Here is a 22,313-nt window from a genome sequence, read left to right on the forward strand (position 1 = left end):
GAAAGATTAGATCTAGACTTCCTGTGAAGCCAATAATGATCTATAAAGAATGTAACATGAAATCAATTACTTTTTTATCCTTTCACTTTTCTTCATACTGGTCATCTAGGACCAAGGTATACATCTGTTATGATTGGCTTTGATTAATGTCACCTGGATAAGAAAAAACTTAAGACAGGGATTGTGAATCAGAAAATAATTATGTATTTATATCACATATTCATACATAATTATACAGTATTACCAGTCTATATCACCGATAACTTCTAAGTCGCAATCCCTGTCTTTCGTTTTTTCTTATATACTAATATACAGGGTGAATAAAACATTTATCTTGACAAAGAGACGGAGTATTTATTACTTATGCACCTAATGTCTCCAGAAGCTGATACTGTCAATCTTTTATACTTTACCTTTCTAATTTATTGTTACCCTATTCCATGTTCTTCGAAAAGGAACTAGTAAAGTCAAGGAAAAAAATATTTAGTTGTTATCGGTTGGCTTAAAAACATAAAGTAACATGTGAGCAGTTTGTGACTCTGAGGTCAGTTTAACAGAAAGCTTTCTAATTGGCCAGAAATGTAAGAGGCATTCTTTCTAAATACCACCACAATGTACTGTAAGCTTTGGATTTAGTAATTATAACAGGAGTACCCCAAAACCTAAAAGGTATTTCAAGAGGTTCCCACGTGTTGAAAGGTTTGCAAAACATTATGCTAATTTAGTCCTTTGCACAGGACTTAGCAATTTTATCTTCAATGTGTTACAAGTATCAGAAATGTTATTATGTAGTTTAGGTACTTTGGAGGAATATAGCAAGAGTATATATTGCATGATCAGCTTACTGAGTACCAACAAGATTGAACAGTAAAACTGGGAAATGTATTACTAACTAGCCGAAAAAAAAACAAAAAAACAGAACAGATTTGTAATGATGCACATTGCCTACATTGGATAAACAATATTAGCTTCTTCACGTCGATTTATAATGTCTAGGTTAGAACAGGTGTGCCGCCCACACTATTTTGGCTTGCAAGCTACTTTTAAAATGACCCCTACTTTTAAAAAGTCAAAATTATCTACCAACAATAAAACGTTGTACTTAATAACTCCTGTGAGTGGTAGAGTTTATTTTGAAAGGCGATCATGATCCACCTGTTGGGCACCCCTGGGTTAGAACATGTAAAAATTGTAAGCACTGTTACCTTAACAGTGTTAGTAAATGTTTGCTGCTACCCCTTGTGTCTGTATGTGTGTTACATTATCCTCATTTACAAATAAATAATACAATACCTTCCCTTTATCAATACATTTATAGTAACACTCTCTGGGTATATACTCACACAACCTCTGACCTGGTAATAGGCAGTAAAAAAGTATGTGTTTTTTAGGGACATCATTAATTTTGAGCCAAATAAAAGCTTTTTGGTATAAATGCTTTTGGTACATTACATATGAATAGGTTGCACATTGCCACAGGTTTCCCTTCTGTCATTTTTTCCACCTCAAATCCTGGATTAGAATTATGTAGCCTGTGACCCATGTTTTTTTCATTTCAGGTACAACAGCAATCCATCACCTAAAGAATCCCATAACTATGTAAGTCATTTCCTTTACATTTATGAGTGGGTGGTAAAAAGGAAACAACATTACGAGCCTACATCATCAAGAAAAACTAAACAATTTTGCAAAGATGCATGTCCTATATATACGATAGCTGTATTATTCACTTTGTAAGGCAGTTAAAGTGCATCGGGTACAACCACATTAAATTCTCTCCATAATAGGTAACCCAAACCTGCATTTTTAATGAACCTATAGAAGAGCCTGGTCCAATGTTTCATTAACAGCAGAGACCTATTGGATACAAATGATGAAAGACTTGATTGGCTAAATGAATCCGTTAGCTGGGCTTACATAATCTAGTGAGGTGTGAGCATGGAAAAAAGTAGTGGATGTAGTTCTTCAAAGATATAGTACAGGAAAGTATGGACAGTGTTTATCAAGACCACACGCTACATGGGGCTGCACCCAGCAATTAGAGGTGCCATGGCTAGGTGCATTAATATAGCAGCTCACAATTGATACACTTCTTCCCTATGTCATTCTGAAATCAAGTAAACTGTGCCCTGCACATCGTCCAATGGTGGAGCTGTGGAAAGTTATACCATCATATTATAATTTGCAATACTAAAAGCTTTGCTTGTATAAGCATGGGAGGTAGAAGAAGATCCAGCTTCCATATGATTGGAATGGCATTCTTTGTTATTGGGGATCCCCAATATGATAAAGCAATGGAAATGGAAGATCCCATTACATGCTGTGTTAAACATTGAGTGGCACCATCAGTTTAATGTGACTGATTTATTAAAGATCCCAAGACTTGAGAAAGTACACTTTCATCAGTAACCCTGGGTGATCCAGCAAACCTGGGATGGATCTGGTCCAGGATTAAAAACATTTGTTAACAAATAGCAAATGACTTTTAAGAAATGTATTCCAGGTTTGCTGGATCGCCCAGCGTCACTGATGTAAGTTTATCTTCTCCAGCCTTTCAGAGATTTGATAAACCAGGCCCAATGTGTATATTATTATGTTGAGGCTTTATTAAGGGCATGGCTGGAGTCATCTTAGCTCATTACAAATGTCATATTTAAAATTGTTGCATTCCTTTTCTTCAAATAGTGTGCAGATAGAAGGCTGAACTGGTCCTCTTATCTTTGCATTCACAATATACTACTGGTGTAGAAACCTTACAAAGACAATAAGATTGATTTACTAAAGGAGTTTAGGCTATTAGCTTGGTGAATGGGGTCAAGCTCTGTTGAGCTATCCGATAATGTGCAAGAAAGAATCATACATTTTCTTCCATACAGTTGGGTGTTTTTTTTCACAATGAATTTTCACTGTATTCATTAAGCTAAATGAATGATGATTCTTTGCTAAATAAACAGAGTTAACCATTTTTAGTAAATCAGCCCCATGTGACAGCAATCTTTCACATGAAAACTCTCCCAGCTAAGTTATTTCTTTTACATTCATGCAGTTTCTTGAGTGGGTGGAAAAGTGAAACTTTGTCCAACAGCAACCTACACAGTCAAAAATCATTTAACATGATTGTCATATGATTTAACACTCACTACATACTTCAAACTACACTCCCCTACACACTACCTCTTTTAATGCTAAGGTCTTGTATAACAGAGCATAATAACAAATCATCTGGTCCTTAGAAGGTCCTAAAAATAGGTACAAATAACCCCAGAAGACCAACAACACATGACATTTTACACTGTGTCAATGTTTATTTACCAAAGACTAAGTCAAGATGCTGAAGCAGTGTTAAGTACACCCTTACCACTTCCATAGGCGTTAAGAAGGTAAGTAGCAGCCAGGTGCTGCTACTGAAAAGCACCCCAATAATTGACATTTGGCAAGTGTGGCCACCTCTATAAAAGCAGAAGTTTTGGCAGTTTGCTGGTCTTGAGCATTCAGGTGTGTGTTAATAGTGTGCCAAGGTGGAGAGATATCAGCAATGTTCCTTTAGAAGCATTTGCTGCTGCCCATCATGCTGGAAGGGTTATAAGGCCTTCCCAGAGGTGGATGCTCCAGAAAATTCAAGCCAAAGTACATATTCAGAGGCAATATTCAGAGAAATTGCAAACAAAACAAACTAACAGGTACATCCCAGACACCACAGGCCTTAGCACAATAAAAATTAAAGTTCATGACAGTACAATTTGAAAAAGACTGAACACGTATCGTTTGTTTGCAGGGGTTGCAGTAGAACAAGGCAGCAGAGATTTTAGAAGTAACATCTGAACAAACGACATGACTTTTGGAACAATGTTCTATTAACAGACAAGCCCAAAGTGGAGATGTTTAACCATAAAGCACAGCACCATGTTTGGTGAAAACCAAACACATCATATCACCACAAAACCTCATACCAACTGTCAGGCAGAATGGTGAGCTACAGGACCTTGTAGACAATGCATCAACTATGAAAGCCAAAGTATTCTAGAGTTAAATGTGAATATATCTATAAATCTAATCTAATATCTAAAGCTCAAAATTTGGACATGCAACAGGACAATAATCCAAAGCACACAAGCCAACATAAAAAAGGACAAAAAAGAGAAGAATCAAAAAGTTGCAGGGGCCCAAGCAAAGCCTAGACCTAAATCAGATCTGGTGGAATCTGTTGAGTGTAATTTTACAACTAAGTTCGGATTTAAAAAATGTTAGAACCTGCTAAGAACCAGGTGATATTTTATTTTATATCCGGTTATGTAAAGCCATGGTATTGAAAGATGGAGTACTTTCTGTACTTTCTATTTCTTTTTTAATGTATATTAGAACATTCACATGCACATGTGAGTACAGCTAGATGGGCTAAAATACCTAACATATTTTCATGTATAAACATCTTCCAAAGTCGAACTTCATCTGATCACCGTCATTGTGAAGTGAAAATGAAAATCACAAAGACTGTAGTTAGGAATTTAGATTTAGACTTCACTTTAAACAGGAAGCGTGTGGGATAGTAAATCAGGGAGGGCACGCTTGATGAATCTTGTACTCCACTGGTCCTTTCAACCTATCACAGATGGTTTGCTAGTAATGTGAATGTGTTGTAATTTGTAAGATTACAGTGTAGATGATAGGCAGCTAACCCATTGGTGCAAAGTCAGTTTTCAGTCTTTAGGGCCCCTTGTATACCTGCAAGTGCATTAACACATATACTTTTGCCTACAATTTACTTACTCCAGTAACTGTAAACAGAATTGTTGCTCTTTTGCCATCACCACAGTTTTTCAACTAAACTAGACACCCTCTGAATATTCTGTACTCATACCTCATCTATAGCAAACTCCTTGTCCCAAAGTCCTCACTCACTCTTTGATGTTTATGGTCTTTGGTAATCAGTAAAGAGATGTGCACCAAAACAAAAGTTTTATTTTGGCCTCAAAACACCACAATTATATAAAATATTCATAAACACTCTCAAATCTTCCTTTTCCTATCCTCTACTAACCGGCGAATGTTCCTTTATACCTTCATGTCTTCATACTATACATGGCTATACATTTTTTTATAGGCTTTCCCCTTTTTTATATGTTTTATCCTACTTTACAGGCTTTCAATTATACAGCCTAAAACAAAACTCCAGTCAGTAAATCCATCAACTCTATCCTTGTTATTGCTATTCCAACTCCAGTCTTTACAATCACAGCCTTCTCACATCTAGTTTCCCTACTTGTTCAGGGTCCCAATTCTATGTACTGTGTTCTTTTGTATGCTTTATATGGAACTTGCATACCCAAAGGATGGCAGCTTATTACATTATTTTAAATCACAAACACGAATAACACATATTCTTTAGTTGAGTGGATTATTGATTACCTGTAGAACGTAATTTAATAATGTCTGTAACTTAAGTGGACCTGGATACAGAAAGTGTTTTCCTATGTTTTATTGGACATTTAGTACATTTTTATTGTATCTAGTGTGTAAGTAGTGTTATAATAAAGTGTATCTTTTGTCTTGAATTCCTTCTGAAACTGTGCACTTCCTAGCAAGTGAGTGTACCCACAGCCTCATAGCTGAATATTTCCAGTTACAGGAATACCACAGACTGTGTGGCTATAGAAATACTACCAGAATTTCAATTAGAGATTTAATATGTCAATTCTATACTTCTGGAGATGATTGTATACATAAAGACCTGCACTGCATGTATTTCTCTTCTTCCACTTTCTACAATTCCATTGATCTGAGCTTTCTCTGCCTCTTATGCTGCATCTTTAATTTTTGTCTCACCAGTCTTAAGATCCCCACTCATCAGGGGACAAGATCTAGTATTAGGAAATGAAGCCATACTCCTATATCAGGATGGACTGACTTGTGTCTGAGACACAACTCTAAACAAGGCATGGGAGAGACAGTAATACAGAAAGTTCAGCTGGACGATATAGAATTCAAATGACTAGTACTTGCCTTCTACTTGCCTTTTTAGGCACCTTCCCTGGTTCTATTTCTCTTTCAAAAAGAATGAATAACTCTGTTAGTAATACATACTTCTCAATTATTTAATTAACATCCGCACATGTTAAATGATTACAAAGGATGAAAATGATGACAATTAGATATTGATAAAAATATCAAATAACCTATATTATACAGTTATGTACAAATGATTATGCTCTTTTCAATCTAAATATATTCTACACTTTGATAACATACAGATCAAGTTATAGGGAAAGGAGAAGAAAATGCATTTAAAGATAATGAAAAACCCTAACAATTAACTTTCCCATTTGCTACCTTTTGGTCTTTTAAATATACAATTGAAAGTTGTGTATCTTTTCCATAAATAAAAAAAACTACTAATATTACAATAAAGGGGTATAGGGTTTGGGGACAAGTAGAAGTCTATGACAATTGTAATACATCAAAAATTAAGTAGGCAGAATTGACAATACATGCTTAGGAATAATTGAATGCTGAATTGTCAACATGGAAGGGAAAAACCTGCTATATTCCAAGCAAACCATCAGTTATTTTGCCCTTTGATTAAAGAAATAACACCTGGGTAAATGTACATGCATTCCACATATGTACTATATATTTTGTCTTGATAATAAATTTAGGTTCTTCAAAGAACATCAAGTACAAAATAGATATTAGGGAAAAGGTGTTATCAGTTACATTGTAGAACTGTAGCTGGTTATGAGTGACGTAAGTCCACAGAAATCACTCTCAATACTGGGCAAGGTCCTTCACATTTTATGCAAATGACTGGATGAATATCAGTCATGATGAAATGTTGTAGACCAAGTCATGTGCAGGCATGTCTGCTAATCTTATGTATGTTTTTCTTTGTCACTGGGGATTGTGGTCCTATCACCTGGTCTTATTTTAATGTTAGTTTGTTTTCCTGTACAGGTTGAAGAGTTTAAGATAAGGTGAGTGTTCCTGTCACACGATTATTGTGCAATGACTATGAGCAGGTGAAAGGGAAGTAAGAAGGTAATCTGATAGCAGAAAGGTATACATAGGTATTTTAATTTCTTCATAGAAAACTAGGCCTATGTTAAAGTTTTTATTTTGATGATTAAAATGAAACTGAACATTTTTTTATCTTTTCTATGTAAAGTTTATACAAAAATAGTTTGTTTTCAAGTACAAATACAAAGAAAGTAAAGGACAGAAGAAAACATTTCAAGACAACAGCAATTCCAAAATGTGCATAATGTACTCCTCGTTCTTGCATCAGATGGAGATGACAGTAACCATGAGGAGTATAATGCAAACGGAGGTTATTAATACATACATTACTATACTGCAGCCACTATGTGGAGTAAGGCGAAAGAAAGAAACAAAAAAAAAAAAAAACAAAAAAAAACAAAAAAGGAACACAGAACAAAGAATAAAATAATAAAAGGAAAAGGAGATGAACAGTGGGGAGGAAGGACCAGAGATGGGTATCCACCCAGGATATACTGCCAACAACAAATTAAAAAGTACTATGATTTCAGGTTTGGAATAAAGAAGTTAGCTAAGGCTGATCACAGATACATGCAAAACAATATATTTAAGGATGATAAGTAAAAACATTTCTGTTTTGTATTTTTTCAGTCTGTTAATTGTAATATAGTAAATAGCTATGGTACTAAATGAAATGTAACTAATATGATTATTTTCTTGTGAAGTGTAACTGCTTTAGTTATCCGTGTGCTTTTTTTCCTGAATTGCATTCGGGAATTGGTACCTGCATATGTTAAACCATGGCATGATGACTTTACCTTTCTCCCCATACGCCTGTATGCCCTGGTTCATATGTACTAAATTAGTTCAAGGAAAACCTGTAAAATGGCGATAGGGTCATGGGTGCCCAGTTTCAGAAGAAAACTACTGTAGCCTAAGTTTTTGAGGATGAATGGGTACACGTTTACCTGAGAGAAGAAGGAACTGGTAGCAGGAAACAATATAAGTTGTCAGGTCAGCAGAAGCAGAGTGACAGATTTGCTGCTAATGACTTTGTGCCAGATATCTCAGGCCACTTTGGAAAAACAAACCTTGCACAGCTACATTTACAAGACAAGAGGAACAATTTAGAAAACTTTAGTATTAGGGTTTTCATACTCCACAAATATGGGGTGTTTACAGCTATAGATAGAGAATAACAAATTGTCAAAAGCTGTTAAACTCCTAGAGGAGCAGTGAATTGATATACAATAGTACAACAGTGTTCCATCAGTATACAATCATTAGTAATCCAACATCTCCCATCCCTGAGTCAATTTAAAGACATCAGGGGACATAGACATTCACTAGGATTATGTCAGGTAATAAACATTTATAGTGTGTACTAATGCTGGTTCTCCGCCATACTTGACGAGATTGTTATAAAATTGCACTAAAAGAGTTTATATCATGCAGCAGCCATTGTAATTAGCTGCTTTTAAATGTTACTCTGTAATGTAAAATGAATTAAGCAAACCAAAAAAAAGATGAGCAGTGTTGCTTTATTATGATGTGTGTCAGGATAATGCTAACAGAGCATGGAGGACATCAGGTTTTATAGGTTTCATGCCTACTGAATCCCGTGTTTAAACAACTACAATTATTTGGCTTGGAACTTATAAGCTAATATTTGCATGTTCATTAATGTAAATATGATGGTTACAGAGCCCCATTCTCTGTTTAACTACAAGTCCTTTTATACAGGGCTGAAGTTTACTTCAGCAAATGCAAATCTCAGTATTATAAATTCTTTGCAAGCCTTTGCCAGTTTTTACAATCCAGAAATTTGCATATCTTTGTCTTTCTGAAAAAAAAAAAAAAAACAGACATACCTGAAGTAAAATATCATGTCAGATATAATTAATTTTCCTGCCTATTAGTCCATTTAATGATGATTTAGTTTATGTACAAGATCTGTTTCTAGGCAAAAAAGTCCATTGAATGCAAATTATGCTCCTGAAGTCCCAACCCTGGAAAATAATTTATAACCAGCATAAATAACTTACTTGGAGCAAAACACACCTTTTCATCTTCACCACATGAAATGCATTTAGTTCATTGTAATGTAGAGAAACAAAGAAATATGCATAAAAAACTGGGGATAACAGAACATTTTGCTACTCTTTCTGCACCCTATGTATGTATAAACAATAACAGGGTTTGTATGTTTCTGGTCTTAATCATTGCAAGCTAAACTCTGGGCTTTAAACACTTCCTCACTCCATAGGACAATTGCTCATTTTATTTTTTAGCGGATGATAGAATAGAAAAGTGAAGGTGGCACTCTTTTCTTCTGCTTGGTGCTCCTGGTTGTGTTTGGGCACAGTTTAGAGATTGTCTGAAATTTCTACCTAAAATACTGTTTTTGATAACTGCAAGTAATAATTCTCAAAAAAAAATTCTCAGTTTAAGTTTGATTACACTAAGATGAAGTTAAAACATAATGTATGGCTAGGTACAGTTGTGTTAGAATGCATGAATAGTAAATTCATGGCTAAAAAATTGGTGTTTTTTGGAGAAAATATTTTTTGTGGTTTAATGTCTTTAGTCTTTGGTCTTTATGCTGGAGGAAGGTTCAGATACTTCCCTTTAGATGAGAACATGTGGCCAAGTGCTTAGAAAAAACATTCTAAACTGGGGTTCATGACACATTCGCGCTTCTCAAGAGGGGGCAATAACCAAATAAAACAACTTATTCATACCACTGAACACCAGTAAAAGGAGGTTACTACCAATTTAATGGGGTCATCTTCCCACTGATTACCAATCTAAATAGGAACCTATCCCACTGACCAACAATTCAAGGGGCCAGCTCTTCTAACAGGCAGCAATCTAGGGGAATGCTTTTCTAATGATCATCAATGTAAAGAGGAAAATTTGTCACTATCCAACAATATAAAGGGTCATTTCTCCACTGATGACCCATGTAAAAAAGCACTATTATTTGTTTGCAATTCTTTTTGGCCAACAATAATATTGGTTTTATTTCATGATTATTATTAAAACTACATTTGTTGTATGGGGACATTCTAGGGACGCCACGTTATTTTTTTTTTCATTAACAAATATTATTCTTACTGCCTTTTATTTAGTCTTAAACTATACTACAAGAGCTGTAGATGCAGCAATGGTTTACAGCCCAGAAGTTAAATTTAAAGATTGTTCCATGTTAAAATGTTTGAGAATAGCTGGAGTTTATGTGGAATGGAAAGCAGCATTTGGGAACAGGAGAGCATTTATATAAGAAAAAATTGTGTACTTATCCTTTAAAAATTATACCAAATAGACAATCTTTCTTATAAACACATTTAATTACCAGCCCCACTATCTTAAAGTATAATTTGGCCTTTTAAAATACTTATTTGAATCAAATCTGCTGAGAGTAAACAGTTTTTATGTATTATCCAAACAGATAATGGCCTTACAATGATTCGCCTTTTTAGCTATAATTATACATTGTTTGGCTTAACGGAGCAGATTTCTTTGGTATATTAATAAGCAATCAGTTTGTTTGTGCCTTATTCTAACATATGGAACATATGTGAGGATTGCTGTGGTTTGCGTCTGGGGAATTTTTCACACATGAATGCCCAAATACTGCTAGTCTCACTTCTTCCTTTTTATCAATGGGGTTGAAGTGTGCCACACAGTTTACACAGGATTATCTAATTTTAATTCAGTTGATTCCCTAGAGAAAATGTCAGGCAACCATTATCGTGACAAATATGAACACCAACACATTTTTACATTTTCCATAACAAATTTATTTAAGCAACAACATTTCAAAGTGTTTTCAATTAAAACAATAACCTAAAAAACAACGTTTTCAAACAACAAAATTAAACAAATGTTATTCTTCATATATTTGTAAGCAGAAAACAAGGTTACACTGCAAACATTTTTGAGGAACAATAAGATAAATTAAAAACAATCTTAATAGAAATAAAATTCAAAGGTAACCAATGGGAATAAATAACTTAAAGCCCATCTCCATGCAAATATCTAATCCATGTTTTTTTTTCCCTAACCTTGATTGAACCTTACCTTCAAGCATTGTCCAGGTTCTTTACCAGCATTCACAGAGCATCAGAGATTGCTAAGGCTGCATACACAAGTCAAATAATTGTCCGAAAATCTGAAATGCGCACAACAGTCACCTGATGTAATTCATCAATCCGCTATGGCAAATTCAATAATTACCATTTGGCCATTTGGGAACAACCAATATACATGTCAATGAAGGAGAGCACAGTGGGGTGTCGCTCTCTGATCCTCTTCTCTCCCTTTCTATATAGAACAGAAGGGAGACTGTTTACAACACTTATTCATTCATCTGTCACTGTAAACGTTCATTAAAGATAATTTCCAGCGACAAAAATCCTACGTGTATACAAACCCTTATCTAATGCTGACGATGTTCCTGCACCAACTGGTCCATGACAGTCATGATGCCATAATGTTTTTGTGGCAGTCTCCTCTTCTGGAATCTGAGAGGTCCAACTGCTGGACAGCTAATAGAACCCTAAAGCAAATTGTGTTCCCGCTTACTTTTATTTTAAGTGCATGTAGGCCACCTCTTGTATTGGCTAAAATATAGAATCAAAGGAGAGGAGGGAGAAAGAAAGGTTTGACGGCCAGAAGATTTTTTCAAAACAGTATTTGTGTATTAAAGTATAAATAGTGAAAGAATAGGTGAAAGAAAATTACATACAATATAAATATCTGGTTCCTGTTTACCTTACACAGGATCGGATTTATTTAGTCACTATACATACATATTTCTAACCGAATAACAAAACTAATGAAAAGTGGGGAAAACTGTATTTAAGCTGTAAATTATGCAACCCGTTTCACCAAAAATAGGCTTCTTTAGGGATTAGGTGTTGGACAGGCTTAACGGTCTGACCGTTGTCAGCCTGTCCAACACCTAATCCCTGAAAAAGCCTATTTTTGGCAAAACGTGTCGAATAATATACAACTTAAATACAATTTTCCCTACATACTTTTGATTTGTTTTGTTATGTGGTTAGAAATAGGTATGTATAGTGACTAAATGACGCCGATCCTGTGTAACGTAAACAGAAACCGGATATTTATTTGTAAGTCATTTTCTTTCACCTATTCTTTCACTATTTATACTTTAATACACAAAAACTGTTTTGAAAAAATCTTCTGGCTGTCAAACCTCTTTCTCCCTCCTCTCTTTGATTCTATATTTTAGTCAATAGAAAGTGTTATCAGACAGGTTGTGACCTAAACAATGAAAGACCAAGCTGTTTGTAAACAGGAAGAGCATTAAAAAAAAATTGAGAGTTTAGTTAGAGAGTAAAGAGTTAAATATTTGCCAGGAGATGAGCTTTAAACAACACAAAAAACATTTATTACACACTTTAGCATTAAGCTAATAAATTAAATAGATCTTCAGTAAAATAATACAAAATAGATTATATAAATAATTCAAAACAAAGTGCATTTTAGGATACAAAATCTTTTTAGAAATCTAAATTTTACATCATTATATAAAATAATAAAAAATAATTTAGGTTGTGTATAATAAAAATATGGTTGTTGGCAACATTGAACAAAAAAAAAAAAAACACAAATGACAAGGTAAAAATCGTGTTTTGTTATAAAAGAAACCACAAAATAAAATTACTTGAATAATACAGCCAATCCAGGTGGTTTGGTGGGAAACCCGTTGGGAACCTGCACTTCCAAGTGCAAATATCTACCAAACTGTTGTACCTCAACTGAACTCTACCAATGCAAAATTAAGCTTTAATTTGCTATACACTTCAATGGGTTAACACCATATAGCAAGACTTGAGGAAGACCCGCTCAGATCAACAAAATAAAACAGGCTATTTTTTATTTATTCATGGTGGTCACCTAATATGCCTTTCAAAAGGGTACACACTTACTTCATTTTCCAAGAGCTCAAACTGGCAAATATGGAATATGGAACCCAGCACACATTTACTGAGCTTCTTGTAAAGTCCCAGGTTCAAAAGATACAGAATCTGAATAACCATAATTTCACTTTTTTAATACAGTGCCAGTGCAGATATAACCAACATAATTCAGCTCTTATATTTGGAATGTAGTTTCTAATTGCCATAAATATGCTGTGATGTATATATTGCATTGAATGTTTTGTCATCAAACCTTCATTACAGATCAACATTGAATTTATAAACAAGAGTTGTACTAGTTAATTCCAGAACAAGGTAGTCTTGAAAACCCATTCTACATATAACAAGACAGTTACACTAAACTAAAAGTACTAAAGTAAAATCCTCTTATGTGTTTTAGTAAAAAAGTAAACAAAGCATAAGTATTTATCCATAGCCCTTTTGACCCATTACATTAATATTTCTAATTTTTGCAAACATTGTAACTTTTTTATTTACATGTTTATTGCATGATGTATTTTGAATATTTTAGAATAATTTACCTTTTGTATAAAAATGTAGCAAATACATAAAAACAGACTTAGTCAATAATAATTAATAATTATTTGAAATAAGGGAAAGTTATGAGATCTGAAAACTTGTAGGACAAGTCATCATAAAGGGATCATGGAAAAAGTGTGGTTGTGTTGGGAGTGAATGGTTGTTCTTTATGATAAACTGTAGTCAGATATCAACAGTAAAGGGATTTCAAAGCTAGGTAATTATCAGTAGATACAGCTTTTTTTTTATAATATCATAACATACATGTATTATTAACATGACACTTGGCATAGGTGCTTTTCTTTGCTTAGACAGCCAGCCACAGTTGTTTTTTTAAATGTAAATGTTTTTAAGTAAAATGTTACAATGCCCATTTTATACATGTTCTTGTAATAATAAAAAACACAAAATCAGCATGTTGAAGCTCCATGGTAAACAAGGGTTGTCCCATACACAATGAACATCAGTGTATGACCAGCTACATCAAGGATAATTATTGCTTTGCATGGGTATATCAGCATGTGCATCTTGCACAATGCAAGCATATGATAAAAATTTACCTTTCCTTTGGTATATCAACAAATGTATAAGGCTAGGCAGCTATGAGATCAGTAGCTGAATATTTGCCATAAGGATTGCTATGCTTTGTAAAAAGCAGCAGATGGACTAAATCATTATGTAGCCATTGATATAGGCTCCAAAAAAGTTAAATAGTGCAGAATTGAATATTTTAATGAGTACTGAATATTCTTATGAGTTTTGACAGGTTCTCCTAAATTATGTTGTAGTGTATATAACTTAAATGTACAATGGCCACTTAAAAACATGAAGATATATGCACAAACTTGGTTCTGACTCTCATTCATCTGGCACAAATGCAGCATTTGTCTTCCCAACGGTAGGTGACTGTTGAAAACTTTTCTTTTTTGGTTTAACACTGTGATCCTGTCTTAGGAGATCCCATTCAGCACCAGAAGAAGATCCCATTGAAAAAGCCAGCGGCTGGGAAATCAAATCAGGTGATGCCGTCATCTGCCGTGTTCTCTGCCTCGTTTTTCTAATAAAGTGAGTATGGACAAATACATTTCAGAAGATGATATGAAACAAGAATGAAACTGTTCTGAGAATAAAATGTGTTTGTGTAATTTAGTTTTAGCCGAACTCTAGCGAAACCCCACTTTCTGTTAGTGCAAGAACCAATGAAATGAAAATATTTATTATTTATATAGCACCATCATCTCCCCATAGTGCTGTACAAAGTACAAATTGGACAACTCTATGTAACATTGCATTATAATAATGTTATTGCTGCCTATGTACTCCTGTCTTGGTGACTACTCCTCTCTTGTTGTGGTGGTTCTCATAGAATAAGCATCTCATAGCATCTCAATAAGATGCTGTTCTATAAAATATCCAACACAAAACATTATATATTGCAGCTGACCAGTCCACAGATGTGGTAGCTGCATTGGTTTTTATTTTTATACTAAGAAGATTTCCAGCAAGTACATAAAATATATGTTGATCTTGCCAGAAATGCCATGTCCTCGTCCCTACCTGTGATAAACGAACTAAAAATTTGGAACCAGGTAGAGCTTTATTGCAGAAAGGCACAGATGACCTTTATGCAAAAAGTAATCTAACCTAATTGCTCTCTGGAGTTGTAACAAATCGACGACACATCCCAATTTCCCCTGTAGATGCTAGGACTAAATAAATGTGCTTGCTCAATGAATTATATCAACCTGGCTTCGGCCAATCAAGATGGCCAAAGATTGCAACAAGGTAGAGGAGGAGGAAGATGGTGACAACCTGTAATAAAATTTGGTGAGGTACAGTATGCATAACAGGGTTTCGTTATACTTGAAAACACAGTTGTGCCTATTTTTATTGTGTAAACTACTTGTCTTGTCAATCAACCTATTAATGCGGATGAACAAGGGCAGATATGTACAAAGCCTGTGCAATTGTTATGTTTCACTAGGCACCAGGAGTTTGGAGCTGTTACTTCCTACTAAATGGCCAAAGACACTCATAAGTCCACAAATGTTATGAACAGAAATTATTAAGATAATTAAGTGTTCACAACATTATGTTAAAACGCTATTTTGGACATTATTAGTGCTTAATCTCCTATTATAAAGTATATCGGTTAATATTAATTTATAGGCGGCAAAATACATGCACTTGGCCAGTACTTGAATGTACTTGGCCACTAGAAGAATTACCTCTGAATGTAGAGAAATTGCGTCTACTGCTGCAGAATTGCAGCTGAATGTAGAAGGGAAGTCAAGAAAAGCCTGTTCTTCTAGGTTGCATTATTACCTTCCTCTATACCTCAATTAGACTGACCACAGGAAGTGGCCCTTATTTTTATACATTGGAACCACCTAGATCGTCACTTCTTCCTTTTACTAAAACAGCCTTTGGGCGTATGACCTGTCCAATCAAGGGAAAAAAATAAACAAGAATCATGTGCACTTCATAGCTGTATGTAGAAGTACCAGCAGAGGAGAAACAAGTCCTTTTGTTGCTACAAAGATTGATGAGTGCTCAACATGTGAGAAAGCTTGTTTCCTTTTTTAAAATGTCCATTCATAAGGCTCAATTTACAAAGCTTTAACACCAGGATTAGGATCCTAATTTTTCAAAACAGTGACACTTATTTTCAATTGCGTCTAAATAAAAATTACAGTGACATGGCTGAAAATACATTGCTCTAAGTGGGTGCTAAAGCTCAGTCTAGCTAACCCCTAACTTTATAAAATTAAATAGGGATGAATCCTACAAAAGGCATCAAAGTGCCTGAAAGGTAGAGCAAATCAACTGGTCTATTTACATGAAGCAAAAATGATGTATTTTCCTTCATAAAAATGCATTAAAAGTATAAATCCTATTTTTCCCATGTGTGCTTAGTGTGAAAGAGAAAGGGGAACCACAAAGGACTCATTTACCCCTACTTATGAGCGCTACCACAAACACTGTGAATCCCACAAACAGATGGCTGGTGTGGTGTCAACTGGAGACAAAGAACAGTGATGGCAATTAAAAAACCAAGTGATTTATTTCATCTGCTCATTTTACTTGTACTGTCTGTGTACCACTAAACTAATTGTATGTACATTTTATCCCTATAGATTTTCTTTTTTTTTTTTTTTAACAGGGAAAATATATATTTGTTGAATTACAAAAACCTGAAAAAATACATGAAAGTAAAAATGAAAAAGTATACTGTAACTTTTGTCCCTCAGCTCAACATAACCTGTCTCTTTTTAGGATGGTAATCAAAATTCCGGCTTAAAACTTTCCTGAAACTTGTTTGGTGTTATTTATAGCAGCCAAATCTCCACTCTAACTAAATACAAAACTACATCTGAGAAACACATGGAATTTGAATCTCTGAGACAGGTAGTCTAGTGCCATGTGTAGAAAAATAGGTTCGTACTGCTGGGAATGCTTGGAGTGTTTCAATACCTGAATTGTTCTGGATGCAGAACCCATGATGGGGTAGCACTCTTGTTAGGCAAGTAGATCCCATGGTTAATTAATATAATGGAAAAGTTTATCACTGGCCACCAGTAAGAGAGCACCACACTGATCAACAATGCAAGGAGGCACTACACTGACACCAATTTTAAGGATTAGTTCTCTACACTCTGTTCAATCCAAGGGGCACTTCTCCACCTACCAAAAATGTTGGGGAGCATTTTCCCCCTAAATAAAGAGTGTAATTCATTACTGACCACCAATGTAAGAGGTGTATTCAACACTGTACTTTTACAACATTTACAAGTGTAAGAGGGCACATCACCACCCAATGCAACTTGTAATGTGGCATATTTTAGCTAACTGCAGAAGCCTTTTAGTCTTATATAATAAAGTCTTATATAATACAAGGCTTTTTTCTGACAAAGCTCCTGATCTCACACATTTCTACTTTTTGTATTCTTAAAAAGAAAATCAAACTTACAAAGTATTACATTACCAAAATAGGAATTGGAGTACATGCTGTATACTTGTTATTACAAAAAAAGGTTTTATTGCTTTCTGTTAAAAAAGGGAAAATGATTTAAAACAAGGAGCTTATGCAAATAAATAAAAGTTAAAAAAATGTAACGGGTATACTAGCAAAAACAGTATTATTGCTGGCAGTGACGTATCTAAGATTCATTGCTGCATGGATGATGAAACACTTTCCATGGGAATATTGGTAGGTACCACTGAATGAGATAGGAAGAATTCTTTAACCAAAGTTCCTTACTGTGTCACAGGTGAATCTGCATCTGTGTCATGCTGTGACATAAATTTCAGAGCCTTTGACTTGCTGGGGACCGCTGACATCTGCAAAAAAACAACAAATACACATTATAGAAGAAGAAAGGCCAATTCTTTGTATCTCACAAAGCCACTGGCTTCCTGGGTAAGAGAATATACCCCATTTCCAGCACGTGGTCTCACTTGGGGTCTGTTTGTTGTTATGTGGTTACAAGGAAGGAAACCGGCTCAGACCCATTTTTACCTCAAACAAGCAATTCTCAGGTGAGAAGCAAAGCATTATGGATTGGATAAAAGCAACATTTTACTTGCACCTGGCCCTATACCACTAAAAGGGGACTATCTGATACCAACTACACAAGATAAACACAAAAAGGAAAGATGAAAATGTTTTATTACAAATTTGTGATCATATCATTCTGATGTAGATGGCTAATGGTGATAGCATAGAAGCAGTATTATAGTTAATATCATTACACTATACAGAGTCTGTATAAATTAAGGTTCTGAATGTGAAAGTAACCACCGATGAAAAAAGAATAGGCCACATGCCCCAAAATATTAACACTAAAAAAGTCTGAAAATCACTGATCAAATCACATCAAAATCAATGGTAACAAGGAATGGATTTTTGGAAATGTTAGGTGACCTGAAATAAATAATAATATATGAAATATGGTAGATCAGTTAAATGTTTTACAAATAGGTTGTTAAAGAAGACCAATTGAAATAGTCCTGAACGTGAAATGTTGCCCTATTTTTGTCTGATTTTGGATTTGAAATGCTCAACAGTTCGAGTCCCCCTTGTTGCATTTTTCATTTCATAATAAGTAAAATGTTTTCAGTGGGTATGGTCTGGACTTTCAGATTCCCTAAAGCAAATGGCGATATCCCAGATCAACAACCTTTGGAGCTTTGAAGAATTATAGCCAGATATTTTTCTAGCCTTATCTTAAAATTATCTACATAAAGGAGATTTTCTATATTCGGTATGCAAACATTTATTTTTTCATGTAGAAAAAGTACCCTTTGTCTTTTGCAGTTACTTTAAAGTTACAATTAGCATCAACTTTATAATATGGAAAATGTGTGTATTTATAGAAGGTAATCACATTCTCTTATTATTTCCTCCTTCTTAAAGCCGAACAAATTCACTTAAAATAAATCTATTCTTATAACCATTTGTATTTATTAATTTCACAGGGAAGATAGCCTTACATTGGTTATGTTGATAAACCATAGGAGCATTGCTTCAACTATTTCAATCATTTTGTCTATGGTAACAAACTAGGGCAGGTTGATGTTTACCAGACTTGACAATTATGAAAGCAAATATAAAATAACTACATAAATAAGCAAATGTCATCCTATTGCATGATGTTTGTGCTGTCGCTTAACAACGCTACAGAATGCTGGCTGGTGCTCCAAATAAGATGGATTATTTGCCAACAAAATGACCCTATACCAAATAATAAGTTTTGGACTAAATAGTGAACATTAATGTGGAGCTTACTCACAATATACTAATAACAGGAATGTTTCAGGCCAACAATTAAACCCATCAACTTATTAGGTTTGAGGCCGCTTGTCCTGAGTTAGCTGAAACAGATAACAAAAGCTGGTACACTTCTGCACAGCAAAATAAAATATAATGTGTCTGTATAAATCTGTCAAGGTACGGAAACTTTTACTCTTGGGGTAATATTAGATTCTTAGTGACAGGTAACATGTGGTTTAGGCTTAGTGGTCCTCTAAATATAACTCTTTTGCAAAAAGAAGAGCATGATATGCTAATACTACACACTTACTACTATGATAAAAAATACTCCGTTGGTAGGGTAAGAAAATGGTGCTTTCTAGTTGTCACATCAACAGAAAAGTAGTTATACACAACAACTGTAGATAAGCAGCATGAATAAATACAATAAAGTGAAAATCTAGTTTGTTCAACCAGCCTGTACAGGTCATGCAAGGCGCTCCCAGCTACAGATTGTTTATTACACCTGCCACAATACCCTGATAATATAACACACAAGCATTTTGCTAAGGTGGGAGTTTTCGAAATGATAATGGACATTTTCTGCTCAATGGGGTGGTTATTCCTTCTACACACACATGAATAACATGCAGAGAGCCCCAACCAAGAGCACTAACCATAACCTTAGTTATGTCATGTTATTTAATAATATGTTAGCATGTCAGTGCACACTAATGATTAGATAATGATTAGATAAGTGAGCAAAAACATCAAAAGCACATATGCTGCAATACAACATATATCCAGTAGGGGGAGATGCCAATCTCTCCTAATAATAAATTGACGGCTGGTACAATGCCATTTTAGACCATATAACAGAAAGAAGCATCTGCAGCATTCTTCTTACTTTTTACCCTTCCAAAGCAAAAGAAAAATAAAGGATAAAAATAGGTTTATGATGTCATTAAAGAATGGCATTAATGGAAATAAGAAATTAATTGGGAAAACAAAACTATAAGGTTTTTTTTTTAAATTCATGAAAGAGAAGAAGTACACTACCAAGTACCCATATAACAAAATCTAAGTGTGTGTGTTTCAATACAGCTACTTGTCTGTAGCAAATCTTTGTAAGTCCACTGTTGCAAGTTTCAGTGATTGATGAGCTATCTCTAATGAACTGAGGGCCAGACTGTCACTGGTAGCGAGTGATGGACTAATGATTTATATAATTAGAATTTCATGGCTTGCTGCAATCTTCTCCAGTTGTTGATGTCATTCTGTTCATTGATTAGTAACAACCTTTTAGCGCTAACATACACATTACAGGATTTTTACTCCGAATTGCGCTGGTCTTTGCTTATCTAAACTACAGAACAATACGGAATAAGGTGAAAAACTACAAACTGGTCTGTTCAAGGAAATTCTATTGTTTTGATATCCTGATATAATAACTTTATTGTTGGTTATCAAACAATCATGTTGACGTTCCCCTTCTGAAATAATGCCTTGTTTTGTTATACTAAGCAGAATGGAGTATGTGGTCTCTTTTGAAGAAATCTCTTTGACACCACCTTTACAAAGGATTCTTGGATACCTGATTTGTTCTGTTTAAATATGCTTTTGTATCTCAAGCACAATTTTTTTGAAAGTCAGGGGTATTTCATAAGACATGTCGGAGAATACAGCTCAAGGGATTAAAAATCCTCCTACGCAATTATAAACACCTAGTCATTGTTCATCTATTTAGTTTGTCTGGCCTAACAGGTTTATAAACCAATAAAGAAAGATGACAATATTGGGATTACAGATCCACTAAAGCATTTTATTTCATAGTTAGAGAATATGAGCAGCACGAAACACTTGGTAATTTATGACTGTCTATATAGCTACTAGAGCTCGGCCCTGAGCCGATTATCAGACGAGAACCATTGCACATGTGTACCTAGCCCTGGTCAGGTAAAAAAATAAATAAATATTGCTTTCTACTTTAAGCCTACTTAGCAGAGCTTTAGGATCCGTTTCACCTTTTTCAGTTTCTCCTTACCACTTTGTTGTAAAAAGGCTATTGTGTATAAAGCTCAACACCTAAAACTAAAAGGTACACGCACAAGTCAATAAGTAGTGACTCCCTATCCTGTACATGTTTTTTGGCTAAGGTTTCAATTAGAAACATTGTGCCTGAAAATAGACTCTCCAGACCTTCAAACAATAATGTGTGTGTGTGTGTGGGGGTTATTTATAAGATTGACCTTCTAAAACCTTGCCACACTACCATTACACACACTACATAGACAATGGACACTGAACACAGACACACAGCTTGGAGGTTTACCATTTAGAGAGCATATCATTTCAGCAGTGGTCTCTTCCCCCTCTATGCCAAAGTTTGATGATTACCTCTAAGTAACCATGTATAGTCAAGGTTAATGTTTGTGTGTTTGTTAGGATACATTGGTTTTTCCTGTGTATCATGCCCCCAGCACATATGCCCCATTCCCTAGAATGTACAACAGCAGTAAAATTCACCACCAGTACACAGGAGTTCTTGATGTACCCGTATTTTCCGGCGTATAAGACGACTTTTTAACCACGAAAAATCTGTGCCAAAGTTGGGGGTCATCTTATACGCCGGGTATTTACCTGCAGCTTGACTGCCCTTGCTTCATATGTCCGGCGCGGTCCAGTCCCCGTTCTGTGCGGGGAGTATGAGGCAAAGGGGAAGCAAGCTGCACAGGAGAACGCAAGCCTGCACAGGAGAACGTGAGCCTGGATTGGCTCTCCAGTAGAACCCGCCCATTCACTTGGAGGGATGCGCCTTAGAGGAGTGTAGGCTGTTACCTCCTCCTGTATCCCTCCTCCAATTACCAGTACTTTACTGTTCCTTCTGCCTCTCAGATCTCGCACAATAGCGAGATCTGTCAGGCAGAAGGAACAGTGCAGTTATAGGCAGACCACTCTAACCAATCAGTTGGGGGTCGTCTTATACGCCCAGTAGTCCTCTACGCCGGAAAATACGGTAGTTTTATATGTGTATGTGCATAGGCATCCAGTATGAAGTAGATGTGTATTGCCAACCAATA

The 22,313-nt window shown here is 35.1% G+C and overlaps 1 protein-coding gene across 1 annotated transcript in view; it reads right to left on the minus strand.

Moving 5' to 3' along the window:
* Positions 1 to 12,179: 12,179 nt before the first annotated feature.
* The window catches only part of AHI1 (Abelson helper integration site 1), a gene marked incomplete at its 5' end in the record, with an annotated part of 90,036 nt that continues 79,902 nt past the window's right edge, over positions 12,180 to 22,313 (minus strand). Inside the window, 2 exons of the mRNA XM_072410226.1 lie at positions 12,180 to 14,538; positions 17,743 to 17,822. Coding sequence (XP_072266327.1) covers positions 14,340 to 14,538; positions 17,743 to 17,822 — 279 coding nt within the window. The remainder of the gene's footprint in view (positions 14,539 to 17,742; positions 17,823 to 22,313) is intronic.

The sequence above is a fragment of the Pyxicephalus adspersus genome, chromosome 4 (genome assembly GCF_032062135.1).
Source record: "Pyxicephalus adspersus chromosome 4, UCB_Pads_2.0, whole genome shotgun sequence".
In the NCBI taxonomy this organism is placed as follows: Eukaryota; Metazoa; Chordata; class Amphibia; order Anura; family Pyxicephalidae; genus Pyxicephalus; species Pyxicephalus adspersus.